At 44.0% G+C, this 15099-nt stretch overlaps 1 protein-coding gene across 1 annotated transcript in view; it reads right to left on the bottom strand.

Annotated features, from left to right (window-relative positions):
* Positions 1 to 15099, bottom strand: part of PDZD11 (PDZ domain containing 11) — a 46603-nt gene that overhangs the window by 8035 nt on the left and 23469 nt on the right. Inside the window, exon 6 of the mRNA XM_088444998.1 lies at positions 1515 to 1575. Coding sequence (XP_088301124.1) covers positions 1515 to 1575 — 61 coding nt within the window. The remainder of the gene's footprint in view (positions 1 to 1514; positions 1576 to 15099) is intronic.

Here is a 15099-nt window from a genome sequence, read left to right as displayed (position 1 = left end):
TAGTATAATTTTAAAAAAATATGGAGACCTTTCTTTGTGTCACATAAAAAAAGATAAAGAGAATAGGATCAAAATAGGATTTTTGGTCAACTTACCGTTGAGTCCTTTTCTCTTAAGCAGGCTGGGGAACACTGGATCATGGGATTGTAGGTTGGGGCTGGAGCTGGCACTTAATGAAATGTTGCTTTAATTCCTAAAGATCCTCCCTTCTGCAATCCCACAATTCCAGTATTTCTTTAAAAGAGTCCGGAGAGGAGTAGCAGGAACCCCATGAAACTGTTTAGAACAGCCAAACAAACCAGTAGGGAAAAGACCTGTCAAGAACCAAACACCTCGCACGACTGAGCGTGAGGGATGGATCGCAGTGTTCCCTAGCCTGCTTAAGAGACAAGGACTAAACGGTAAGTTGACCAAAAATCCTATTTTCTCTTACAGCAAGGCTGGGGAACACTGGACCATGGGACGTTCAAAAGCCGCCCTCAGGGGAGGGAATGATAAGGCTGCCTGAGCAGAGAACTGTACGCCCAAAGTGGGTGCTGTTGGAGGCCAAAAAAACTGAAAACGTATATAAAGAGCAAACGTGCGGACAGGGAACCTGAATACCGCACAGCAGACCTGTGCTTCTGAAGTCCTGCTGCCCAAAAGATCGCCGCTGCCCTAGTGGAAGGCGCCAACACCCGGTCTGGTGGCGGTCGAATGAGTAATGACCAAGATGATCCAACGTGCAAGGGTCTGCTGTGTAGCCAGCCAACCATGTTCCGACACGTCATGAATGACCCACAGAGAACAGTTTGGCGACCAAAGAAGACATGCAGGGAAATCTGCAGAGCTCAGCCCAAAGAGCAGAGCCAGCTCATCCCCAGTCCCGGGAATTTGCCAAAGGAGGAAGAACCGAAAAGGAAACATCCAAAACCAGTATGTTAGGGACCTGCCAGACAAGGGGTTACCCGGATATGGTGGGCAGGCCCATAACCTTGGCCAAGATTATGCCAAAAACCTCTACTGTATTTATATATAAATAAATACATTTTGCAGTAATCAGTTCATTTGGAGTTGTGCACCTGTATTTCTTCTTTGTGTAGATTCTGTAGAGTGTCTGATGTAAAATCAACCTGGTTCTGCCATGTTAAAACATTGTGCAGACTTGCCACAATCTCGCCGATGCCTGCAAGGTGCAGGTCATTACATTTCTTACTAAAGGGGGTTTCTCGACAAGCTTTTATGAATACCCCCTTAAGTCTTTTCATTTTTAACAAGTATTTATAATAAAAAAAACTTTTTTAATGTTAGATAATATAACTAAAAACAACATTCTAGTAGTTATGCTTATAGAAATAGGCGGGTTCCTTCAAAACTGCTGCCCAGGTCTGAGCTTATTTCCTCCTGGGATACAGTTAAGCTTAGGACCAGCACCTAAGTGTGAAACATGAATAGATTAGGCACACGGCTTAGAATAGGTGATTACATAGCTCAACCGACCTTCTGTAAAACTTGCAAAATCCTTAAAAACTTACTGTATGGGAAGTAGCGGACTTGCATGTAGATTTCTCTGGCAGTTTTCAAGATCTCCACAGCCTAGAAGAAAACTCAAACGTTATCCTCAAGCCATGGCACCCTAATAACTGCAGGTGAACATGTCCTAAATATGTTCCAATTACCAAGCGAACCGTGAGCACATCAACGCAAAATGTGTTGTTTTTTTTTGTTTTTTTTTGCTGACCCTTGAAGCAAGAGGATGTAATTCTACCTTTTTGCTTATGTAAATGGGTTATAAAAAAATATTTTCTATGGCATACTGTTTACTGTCAAAAACATGAATTTGTTGTTTTTCTTCGTAATGGTATTACCATATATGAATTTGTTATTTCCGCAATCATATGACATCTTGTATACATAGGATGGGAGAGCATTTCCATATGGTCATATCAGCACAATACACATCTCTCACTGATTAGAGAAAACTTCTTATAGAATAAAGCAATTATCTCAAACTCGCCCCCAAATTTCCTTGTGTGAGAGATTTCTACATTAAAAAACTATAGCTAATTCTGACGGCACAAATTAGATATTATGTGAGCGGTCTGGTAATAAAATTGTTTATGTTGGTTTATTTTTTTCTTTAATAAAGCAAATGTTATTAAAGTGGAAATTATCCTTTTGTAGAAGAGATTTGTTATCTACTGTGGAATCTGGATTAATTGTAACAAAATTATAGTATGCCTTAAACATTTTTATTCCATGAAATGCTCATAAATTGCTCCCCGATGACCATCTCTTCCCAACAACATAAACTGCTTTCAGAGATTACTTACAACATAAAAAATATAAGGTAGTTGTGAGAGTGGGTCTCTCCCACATTCTGAGGAAAGGGTTAACCTCTCTGTAGCTAGGGAGAAATCGCACCCTTACCTCAAGTAAGACCAGCTAAGGTGTAAAACTCTGGTAAGTTTAGTCAGTGGAAATGTGAGGGAGAGATTGCATCTTCAGCAGCTCTCTCTATGCTGGACAATCTGAACAATGACTGTACTGTGAATACTCTGCTCGTTTGAACTGCTGCCTCATGTAAGCCGATTTATTGTTCCTGAACCTTGTTTGCTTTATATAAGAAGCCATTACACTGGCTATGCCTTTTTAACTCTGGAATAAAAAGCTTACTTGTTTGCAACAGCTCAGTCTCCCATTGGTTGTCTGAACTTACCCGCTACAGTAGTGTTGGACACTGATACATTTCAAGGGATATACATATAAACCTACAACTTTCAAAAAGATCACACATTGTCCTTATTCTCAAACCCCCCAGTAGCCCCAAAATATCTCTATATCCCCTCTAAAACCCCATTAACCCCAAAAGACCTCACACCTTCCACTGTTGCTGCGTTTCCACCACACCTTTTGCGGAGGAAGTTAAATCAATAAGTAAGTCAGCTACTCCCAAAGTACAGTCACAAGCTGGGTATGGGCTCCGGACTATAGACAGACAGTAATTAGATTAACATCTGGTGTCCAGCTAGACATTGTCCGACTGTCCCTGTCGACCTTTTGTCCCTGTCTGACTATTGACTAAGTCAGACACACTAAGTTCGACATGTAAAAAGGTCGACATGAAAACTGTCAACACCTTTTTGTTTGTTTGTTAGGGTTAAGCACCAGGGAGGAGGGTTAGGCACCAAGGGGAGGGTTATGGTGCAGATTAGGGCTTAAAAAATAAAATAAAAAAAATAAAAAATTGTCGACCATTTTAATGTCGAACTTTTGAACCGGTTGACCTTTTTACATGTCGAACTTTAAGGTGTCTGACTTTTGTCCCTGTTGACCTTTTGTCCCTGTCTAAGTACTGACTGTCTAACATCTGGTGTCTATCTAATTACTGTCCATCTCTTATACCACACCCGCTGGGTACACAGTGAGTGATGTGTGCCCAAGCCCATATGTCGACCCGACGGGCTGACATATCCTACCTCGGGTACACATCAGAACGAGGTAATGAACGACTGAACAATCCCTTGTTCCGTCCTTCACTACCTGCTACAGGGCCGCATGTGATATTGTCCGGTTGGATGTGCAGCACAGCCGACCGGATGATATTGCATGCGACTGCAGGAGCAAGCATATTCGCCGTACACACTGAGCAATGCGGCCGATATGACTCTTCGATTCAGCCGTAAAACGACATAGTACCAACATCGTCACAGTGTGTACCCAGCTTTATTCTCTGCCTTATCTTCATCTGAGGCCTCAACTGTAATCAATATAAAAGCAAGGGCATAAAGCAGATAATAAAAGTTGAGGTAAAGCAGGAGTTGCGAGTGGCGGTGTCACTTGGGCCATCTGCTGTCCATCACAGACTTAGATTACTATAATAATATAGCATAAAAGATTGATGATGTGCTGTAACCCACTGCAAGCAATCACAAATCAGCATTTACTAGTCTGAATTTACTGTACTAGACCAGAAAAAGAACCCACTATGGGGCATATTCAGTTAGGTGTGAAAAGTCCCATAGTTTTCGCTGAGTTCGCGTGTTTTAGCGTGGAAACTTCTTGCGCGCGCCCCCGCTATTCGCCGTATTCAATCCCAAAGGACGTGAAAGCGCATCCCGGCAAAACTCAAACATGTGAAAAGTGCTGCCAGTTTTGGGGAAATCAGCCTGACACCCCCCAAAAGATGCACTAACATTGGGGATGTGTATGTATGTCCCCGATTAGCCACCCTGGAGCTATTGGGTACTTGAGTGCTTTCAATTGCCTCTATATAGCGTCTTTGCATAACTGGTGAAGAATAGCATTTAGCAGTTGTTTTTGGAGAAAATAATTAGTTCCAGCAAATTTGGGGTACATAAAATATGGTTGCAAGCATGGCTAAAAAACGCAAAAGTGTTAAAAGAGCATTAAAAACGCACCTTCAAACAAAAAAAACACCTCCCCCATACTTGCAGACCCCCCCCCAAAGTCTATTTAGCTAGTTTTTAAGGTTGTACCCCAACTTTGTTCTTTTTCGCTTCCATTGTCAAAGTGCTCTTTTGCATTTTTTTGACGGTTATCCTTTGGGGGTCTGTCCAAAGGGTGCAGAGTGGTTTCTGCCCCATTGCATCCCAAAACCACAATTCTGCAGGGATACCTTGGGGTATAGGCTTGGCTCCTGCCATGGGCACTACACAGTTAAAAACTTCCGTCCCAGGATGCACCGGGCCCCCCTCCTATACCCCGCCCCCAGGCCAAGGCACCTCAGTTTTAGTATCAAGCCGGAGGAGAGGAAAAAGATAGAAGAATGTCTGGAACACACAAGATTCACATTCTCACAGAAAAAGGAGACAGAAACTGGCGACCAGAACAAAACCCTATCGGAAGCACAGGGCGTCAGGACGGGCACCATGTGGACACTAAGGACTTCGTAGAAACAGAGATAACAAAGGTAAGTTCTTACCATATCTCCTGTTTTCTACTCCAGGGTCCTTAGGGATCCACAGCGATACCATGGGGATGTCCCAAAGCAGTATCCTTCAAGGGAGGGGACACTCCTGTGCAGAGAGGAGAACCCGCCGTCCGAAGGAAGCATCCTGAGAAGCAAATGTGTCAAAGGCGTAATGCCTGTCAAAAGTATGGACAGAGGACCACGTGGCCGCCTTGCAAAGCTGAACAGCCGTGGCGCCACGGCGAGCTGCCCGCAAAGGACCCACAGACCTTGTAGAATGAGCCTTCACAGAGGGTGGCACTGAAAGACCCTCATGAACGTACGCCTCAGAGATCACCATGCAAATCCAGCGTGCCAAAGTCTGCTTATTGGCAGGCCAAGACCTCTTATGAAATACATATAAGACAAACAAAGAGTCCGATTTTCTTAAAGAACTGGTACGGTCCAAAATCGCAGAGCCCGTACCACATCCAAAGAAGCCTCACCAGCCAAGAGATCAAATTAAAGGCTGGGACCACAATTTCCTCGTTAATGTGGAAACTAGACACTACTTTAGGAAGGAAGTCGGTGAAAAAATGAAAAAATTAGAAAGGGGGGACAACATGAGAGCCCCCAAATCCGACACCCTTCTGGCTGAAGCAATAGCCAAAAGGAACACTGTCTTTGTCGTAAGCCATTTCAAATCCACGGAACCCAAAGGTTCAAATGGAGGACCCTGGAGCGCCCTCAGGACCACAGCCAGATCCCAAGGAGCCACCGGAGGGACAAAGGGAGGCTGGTTGCGAAGGACACCCTGCATAAATGTGCGGATATCAGGCAGCGTAGCAATCCTATGTTGAAACCAAACCGACAGGGCAGAAACATGCACCTTCAGTGAGGCGAGGCGTAGACCTAGATACAAGCCCGCCTGAAGGAAAGCCAACACTCTTGATATCCGAAACTCATGAGGATCATACCCTTTAGGGTCGACACCACTCAACATAGGTATGCCACACCCGGTTGTATTTTCTAGCTATACCAGGCGTCCGAGCTCGTAGCATGGTATTCACCACCGATCTAGAGAAACCCTTGAACCTCAAAAGGGAAGTCTCAAGAGCGTCAAAAACAGTCGACTCAGGTCGGGGTAGAGGCAAGGACCCTGAGACAACAAGTCCGGCCGCTGAGGTAACAGCAATGGAGTGTCGATGGACAGGCACTGAAGATCCGAGTACCAACTCCGTCTGGGTCACTAGCGGGATCTTTCCTCCTTCCTGCCTGAACTTTCGAATTACTCGAGGCAGTAGGGAGAACGGAGGACACAGGTACGTGAACTGGAAGTTCCATCGTGCCGACAGAGCGTCCACCAGGAGAGCTCCTGCGTCTTTTGTTCGGGATCTGTACGCCCACAGCTTGCGGTTGTTTCTGGAGGCCATGAGGTCTATTTTGGGAGGCTCCATTTGTCCACCAGGAGTTGGAACACCTCCTGGTGAAGACACCATTCCCCCGGGTGTACATCGTGGTAGCTAAGGAAGTCCGCTTCCCAGTTGAGTACACCAGGAATGAAGATGGCCGAAATGGCTGGAAGATTGCCTTCTGCCCAAGTCAGAATGCAGGACACCTCCCTTAGAGTTCCTCCCTGACGGTTTAGGTAAGCCACCATAGTGGCGTTGTCTGACTGAAACTGCACAGGTTTCCCGTGCAGGAACGGTCTTGCTTGCTGCAGCGCCTTGAACACTGCCCGAAGTTCCAATATATTGATCGGCAGGTCAGATTCCTCTGACGTCCACCGGCCCTGGAAGACGTGTGGGCCAGTCACAGCGCCCCAGCCCCGAAGACACGCATCAGTTATTAGAAGGACCCAATCCGAAATCCAAAACGGACGTCCCTTGCTGAGATGGGACTTCTGTAACCACCAAGTCAGGGACAGGCGCACCTCCGGAGTGAGCCGGATCATCTGCGTCTTTATTCGATGGGGAATCCCGTCCCATCCGGAGAAAATCAACATCTGCAGAGACCTGGAATGGAACTGGGCATACTCCACCATGTCGAACAATGACACCATGGAACCCAGTAACTTCATTGCCGAGAGAAGAGACACTCGGCGACTCCTTAGAACATTGCGTATCTTGGAATGCAACAGGGCTATATTTTCTTCTGTCAAAAATACTCTGTTGCTGAGAGTCCAACAATGCCCCGAGATGGACCATTCTCTGAGAAGGAATTAGAGAGGACTTCTTCCAGTTCACTAGCCAGCCGTGAGCTTGCAATACTGATATTGTCAGTTGTAGATGGCTGCAAAGGACCTGTGGCGACCCCGCCAACAACAGGTGGTCGTCTAAGTAAGGTAACAGGCGAACCCCCTGCAACCGCAGGTGTGACGCCATGACCGCCATTACCTTTGTGAACACCCGAGGAGCCGTGGAAAGGCCAAACGGTAGAGCCTGAAATTGGTAATGGTGGTCCGACACCGCAAATCTGAGGTAACGCTGATGAACCTTGGCAATGGGGATATGCAGGTAAGCATCCTGAACATCCAAGGACACCATAAAATCCCCAGGCTGCATAGCTAAAACAATAGAACGCAGAGTCTCCATTCGGAACAGAGGGACCCTTAAACTTGTTCAGGGACTTGAGGTTGAGGATAGGTCGGAATGATCCATTTGGCTTTTGCACCAGAAAAAGGTTGGAGTAATATCCGGTCCCCCTTAGGTATAACGAAACAGGCTCTATTACTCCCATGTGAAGCATAGAGCGCACCACCTCCTGGATCGCTAGAGCCTTCGCTGGATCTGAACGAAGGCCTGCTGCAAAGAACTGATGAGGAGGCCTTCTGCGGAAGGAGAGGGCATATCCCTGAGATACCACCTCCCTTACCCAAGTGTCTGTGGTGGTTTGGAACCAACACTGGGCATATTGCAGAAGTCGGCCTCCCAGCTTGGGGTTCCCCAAGGGGAGACCCAGCCAGTCAGGCTGAGGGTTTGTCGTCCAGCTTGGTAGCTGGACGACTGGTACTTTTGGTGCCTGAAGATCTCGGAAAGGACTGCACCTTCTGTGTTCCCGGAGGGAGATAGGGCCGACAGGACGGGTTTTTAGACCCAGACGGAGTGGGGGTTAAGGTAGACATGCAGATTTGGCAGCTGCCTGCGTGTCCACTATCTTGTCCAAAGCTAGCCCAAACAAGACCTGCCCATTATAAGGTAAGCATTACAAGCCTTCCAAGAACGTAACCACAAGGAGCATCCAGCGGCCACAGCTGCCGCAGAAATCCTAGAAGAAGGCTCAAATCCAAAGCCACTTTGTTAATGTACATAGCGGTATCCCAAAGGTTACCTTCTAACACAACCTGTTCGCTGGTACCCTCTGAAGCAAATGATGCTTAAAAAGTATCCGCCCATCTTTACACCCAGCAGACAGCCATGACAATAATGGTCTTTTAGCAGGTCTAGACTGATCCTGCTGAGTATTCTGCACCCCAGAATTAGTCCAACCAGGGTCTGCCGGAGCAAGAACGTGTTGCGGGGGGCACTGCGCCATCATCATCGGCCCCGGAACCCCTAGTACTGGAGACCGGACTACCACCTGTTGTGTGAACCCCAATTGGGGAAACGCAAGAGGGACTGTCAACCTATTTAAAAGGACAGTCAAAGCTTGTGCAAAATAAGCCCAAGGTCGTTCCTGAGAGGTGCTGGATACAGTAGAGGTACCAGGAATGGCCAAACATGCAGTACATAAACCATCCTGAAGTACCGCACCCTCCCCCACACCTGGACATAGAGTCCTCACTGGACATAGTGGTATGTGACACTGACAGTAATAAATGTTAAACTGTGATGCAGATTCCCACCCTGACAGTACTAGCACAGAGGGCTGATCAGTAAGAAAAAAATAGGGATAGCTAAAATGGCTGACAGGAAAAATATTCAGGCACACAGCGCTAGCATAAAGTCACATACAACACAGACTTACAGCCTGGCAGTGATATCGCTACATACGCTGACCTTATCTGGAGGAGAGGTAAGTAAGGGGCACCCAGACTCCGCACCCTGCACCACAGCGTCTGCACTTAAGATGGCCGCCGAAGGATGAAGAGAGGCGGGCCTGGGGAGGATCACTGCCTCAGCCCGCCAAAACCACATGTAAGGCGCCAGAGACCAGTGATGGGGAGGAGCCTCCTGTGCGCTACAGGGATGGAGTCCTCATCTGGCAGGCCATTAACCCCCCCGGGATGCTGGAGCGTGTTCCGCAATGCTCCAGCCCCGCATCCCTGGTGGTCTAGTGTGAGCGCAGGCATCCGCCTGGCTCAACTATACTGCCGTCCCCAGGGAGCACCCAACCCTGGGGACGCTGGACCGTGAGACAGCGGGCGCCTACCGCAGACGCCCGCTGCTTACCTTTGCTGCCCCCCGTATGTCCGGCCAAGAACCCCCAAGAGCCCGCTACCGGTGGTCGGCGCCGGCGGGGGTGTTGGAGCGGTAGCATGGACGTCCGCTGGACTGTCCATGCTACCGCTCTTGAAGATCTTCAGGGGCTGTGAGCTGACCCAGCTCCGGCCGGGCACCTACTGAAAACTGAGGTGCCTTGGCCTGTGGGCGGGGTATAGGAGGGGGCCCGATGCATCCTGGGATGGAAGTTTTTAGCTGTGTGGTGCCCATAGAAGGAGCCAAGCCTATACCCCAAGGTATCCCTAGGGATCCCTAAGGACCCTGGAGTAGAAAGCGAAACTTTTTCGCCTATTACACTGCATCGACTTAACACGTACGCGAAAAGTATTTGCAATTGAATATGGCGGAAAGTTTCAGTCTGGCGATATGACGCCATCCACGATACTTTTGAGCAGATTACGGCTTTTCGCTGCTAAATGAATACAGCCCTAGATCGGAGGAGTCATATCAACTCCCTTGTTGCGCTGTCTGGATGGTGGGGAAGACAAGTCTGGATTGTTACCAAATGTAAAATGATTCAGTCTTCAGATTTAAATATTGGATTTTTTTTTTTTTTTAACCTCAGAATGCTCCTTACAAAGCCTTTAAAGCAAAGGTTCATAAACTCCACGTTTTAAGGATATCCATGCTTGAGCACAGGTGATTAATTAGTACCTCAGTCATTTTGATTTAGCCATCTGGACTCAAGTATGGGTATCCTTAAAACCTGAACTGTAATGGCGGAGTTTGGGAACCTCTTCTTTAAAGAATGACCCCTCCCCCCACATTTACCCTCTGTGATAGACTCACTTTACCTACTACTAGCAGAAGTACACGGCGTTGCCCAGGTTTAAATCTTCAAAATGATTACGTTAGGCATCCCAGACCAATTACCACCCCTCTGTGAAGTGTTCATCCAAATCCATCCAGTGGAAAGTCCAGAACAGGCTCCCCATGCCAAAATTCTGCCCAGCTTTCACCAACGGGAGGTCCGACTGGGACTTCAACCCCCTAGTATGTCTTCTGGGAGCCAATGTTACCACTCTGAAGTTTTCATCCAAATCTATCCAGTAAAATGCTCAGAACAGGTTTCCCGAGTCAAAGTTATGCCCAGCTTACACCAACGGGAGGTCTGACCGGGACCTTAACTTCCCCCTAAAACCTGGCTAGAATCTAACCGGACCACCTCACGTTTGTTTCATCCCAATTGGTGCAGGGGTGTCCGAATGCATAACCAGACAGAAACAGACCAATGAATCTTATATATAAAATTCATTGGACTGTTTGATTGTCTGTCCAGTTATGCATTCGGACACCCCTACACCGATTGGGGTGAAGAGAGGTGCCCCAGTTAGATACTTGACAGGTTTTAGGGGGGGTTAAAGTCCCAGTCGGACCTCCCGTTGGTATACACTGGGCAGAACTTTGACCAGGGGAGCCTGTTCTGGGCCTTCCATTGGATGGATTTGGACGATATCACATAATAAAACTTAACTTGAAGATTTGAACCCAGGTAATGCAGGGTACTTTAGCTAGTTTTATATATAATACTAGGAGCACACTGTGAAAATTGTGCATGCTACCAGTAAAGGATACATTCTGTTCTTAGAGAAGAATTCAATGCATCTGAAAAGAATATTAACAGTGTGGGATACAAGAAAGATATTCCTGCACCGGATTAATGATGTTTATATTGTCATTTATCCCTTAATCCAGTAACTATTTCCATAAATGGAATAACTCCTCATGGATGGGTTGTATGTGATTACACAGAGGCACTAGCACAAAGCTTGATGAATAGGAAGTTTTTTGGTTTTCCTGTGGCAATGCACTTGGGATTAGTAGTATTAGAACAGCACATTTTATTAATTTATCATTATAAACGTAATTATGTACTCTGAGACCTTTATTCAATATTTCTCAGCAAAATATTTAAAGAGATCTGAAACAGAACGTGTTGCAACTGTTGGTTGGTATATAATAGATATTTAATATTCAATATTCAACAATAGGGGAAAATACAGCATGTCAGTTCCAAATATCGTGTCCTCATACACTTATCCTTTTTGTGCCATATGGTGTGAGATGCCTGGCGTGATACTTGTGTTGTACACTTTTTCCTCCATTTTGCATATAGTGTACTCAGTACTTTGGATTAGTTTTTTGTTGCAAAGGAATTAGTTGCAGATAAAGCATAAAGATGCACGTCGCGGGTCATACGTATCATACCTGTCTTTTGCCTTATTATGCAGACTGCATACTTTTTCCTCCATTGTGCGTTTTACGTTGCCTCTAGTGTACTGGCTACTTATGATCTGTATTTTTATTGAGAAGAAAGTTTTTGTGAATTCCCGCACAGAACTATAGATATTAGTCTTAAGCCCCCTATTAATATATTTTAAATATTACATCAATAATGTGATCTAAGTATTGTTTTTCACATATTTAAATGTGGGGGAAGTGGTACCACCTTGCTCACTGAATAGGTATGATATCAAATCAAAAAGAAGAAGAACAGTGTAAGACTATTAAGGTGCACGTTAAGACACAGGGAAATTGTTTTTTAACAAAATAATAAAACAACTTTTTTTATTTCATATATAAAACATTTATATTGACATTTTATTGTTTCTTTATAATAAAAGCAGAAAAAGAAGTGCTAATAGTATGAAAAAGTGTTTTAAAATCAGTCAGATCGTTCCATTGAGTCACAGTGGGATAACATTCTTGGCTCTTATATTTCGTTCATATGATAGCTATTTAATGCATGTCGTCATGTATAGAAAATTCTGTGTAATCACCAAATGAAGTGAAAATGTTACTTGCTGCTAGTTAGACAGTAGCATGTAATGGCAACACAGTAAGTGTCTTTAAGGACACAGAATAATCTTTTTACGATTAGAAAGAGCAACTGCAACAGTGTAAGCTAGTTATTGCTTCACTGTTGCTCTGATCCACTGTTTATGTGTATTGTAACAAGTTGTTAATGTATTTCTGCAGCGTGTCCGCATTTCTATTAACAATCGTCTGGAATTCCTGTTTTAGGGACTCATATTTGTGTTGGTAAAGGATATGTTCCAAAACCTTTATGGGTATAATTCTTTATATTATTTATAGTTTTTCTATCCGTTCCACAACACTTATTCATGTGTCCCACATATTTAGTCTCACATAATTTATTCAAATATTTGCACACAGATGTATTCGATCTATCGTGCACTGCTACTGTGAGACAATATGTAGGAATTCTTGTATTGATATTTATTCTTAATATGAACACACTGACTCCATATAGATATTAGTAATAAGACACACATATGATTAGGTATATATAATAAAGTAGTATTTCATTGTTATTTGAGCATAAACGCTTATATGTATGCTAGATACGCATACCAATAGATATTGTAATACATATGTGTCATTAGTCAGCCGTCTAAAGTTTCTCCAACCACGCGCCAGTGTCTGTGCCGTGGTGGTCAGACGCGCTGATACTATGTACTGGAGACTGAGAATGGGGTGAGCGGCGAAATACGTATTGGCTGTTGTCAGTTCAGACCACGGAATCACAGTCTGGGTGGTCCACAGTGCTAGCGCGCCTGTAAACCCCGGCGTCTATGCTAGCGAATGGTCAGAGCATTTCATACGGCTGACTTGAAATAACGAGGCTGCGGCTCACCCCATCCTCAGTCACCAGTACATAGTATCAGCGCGTCTGACCACCACAGCGCTGACACTGGCGCGTGGTTGGAGAAACTTTAGACGGCTGACTAATGACACATATGTATTACAATATCTATTGGTATGCGTATCTAGCATACATATAAGCGTTTATGCTCAAATAACAATAAAATACTACTTTATGATATATACCTAATCATATGTGTGTCTTATTACTAATATCTATATGGAGTCAGTGTGTTCATATTAAGAATAAATATAAATACAAGAATTCCTACATATTGTCTCACAGTAGCAGTGCACGATAGATTGAATACATCTGTGTGCAAATATTTGAATAAATTATGTGAGACTAAATATGTGGGACACATGAATAAGTGTTGTGGAACGGATAGAAAAACTATAAATAATATAAAGAATTATACCCATAAAGGTTTTGGAACATATCCTTTACCAACACAAATATGAGTCCCTAAAAAAGGAATTCCAGACGATTGTTAATAGAAATGCGGACACGCTGCAGAAATACATTAACAACTTGTTACAATACACATAAACTGTGGATCAGAGCAACAGTGAAGCAATAACTAGCTTACACTGTTGCAGTTGCTCTTTCCAATCGTAAAAAGATTATTCTGTGTCCTTAAAGACACTTACTGTGTTGCCATTACATGCTACTGTCTAACTAGCAGCAAGTAACATATTTTCACTTCATTTGGTGATTACACAGAATTTTCTATACATGACGACATGCATTAAATAGCTATCATATGAACGAAATATAAGAGCCAAGAATGTTATCCCACTGTGACTCAATGGAACGATCTGACTGATTTTAAAACACTTTCATGCTGTTAGCACTTCTTTTTCTGCTTTTATTATAAAGAAACAATAAAATGTCAATATAAATATATGTGTTTTATATATGAAATAAAAGTTACGTTTTATTATTCTGTATTTTTATTGGAAAGGAATCCGCATAAAGTCTCATATTAAGCATCACGATGCATGGTGCGGGTCATACGTATTGGGCCTGTCTTTTGCCATTTTATCTAGGTCGCGTACATCATCCTCATTGTGCACCTTAGTTCGCTAAGTGTCCTAGGTACTAAGGATTAGTGTTTTGGTGTGGCTAAGTCACAGAGTCTGTGGTGCACCAAATGGGGCGATTTGAGGATAGGAGTATGTGGACACATCGGTGATTGTTATTTTCCCTGGTTTACTGTTTATATTGTGATTCTAACAGATGAGAGAAATAGGCAGATTAATAAATAAACAGGTAAATACTGCTGTCTATAATTAAAAAATAGTTTAAATAGAAGCACTGCATTCTCACATATATATGCTGTGGTTATTAAATCAAGAAAATATTTAGTTTTCCTATAAAACAACAGAAGTAGTAAAGAGATAAAAACTACCATCACCCTTAACATCAGCGTATAATTCTCAAAAAAACTAGTATGGGCAAACATCTTTGGCCAACATGTACTAATAACCTTAATATAAAACCATGTTAATTGATAGATTATTGTATATATTTTGATATTCAGTATTCTTAGTCCTTAGAGTGTGCATCTGCATTTCCCTCCCCTTTTTCTGTTGTACAACTACAGGTCACAGCAAGGTAGCACCTCTTATGTTAAATTAGGATGGGCAGCCTCACCCCCCTTTTATCATATCATTAACCCTGGAGTAGTCATTAACTACAAACCTGCTCATTGTATTTGAGAAACAAATTACGAGGGCCAATTGAAAAGTAATGAGACTGCCTCTGTTTTTCTGTCCAATAGGTAGAGGTGGCAACGCTATGCTGGTTAGTGTGAAGCTCATATATCGAGGTGTCTGAACCTGCGGTTGGACTGCCATAGTCTTCTTTGTTTGGTCACAGCGAGTGGAAGTTCTTCATACGTTTCGTCATGGCGGATGAGGAAGACATGTCTGAGATTAGTTCAGAGATGTATGATTGAAAAAGTGGAAATGAAACTCATGAAATGTTACGACAAGCATATGGAGGAGAAACAATTAGCCGTGCTGCAGTATTTCGGTGGTGGAAGCACTTCAAAGAGGGTAATTCACGAGTGACTGATGAAGCGCCTTCTTTGAGAC

This window comes from Taudactylus pleione, unplaced genomic scaffold, assembly GCF_031769625.1.
Source record: "Taudactylus pleione unplaced genomic scaffold, aTauple2 ptg000375l, whole genome shotgun sequence".
Classification (NCBI taxonomy): Eukaryota; Metazoa; Chordata; class Amphibia; order Anura; family Myobatrachidae; genus Taudactylus; species Taudactylus pleione.
This window is presented reverse-complemented; position numbering and strand designations above follow the sequence as displayed.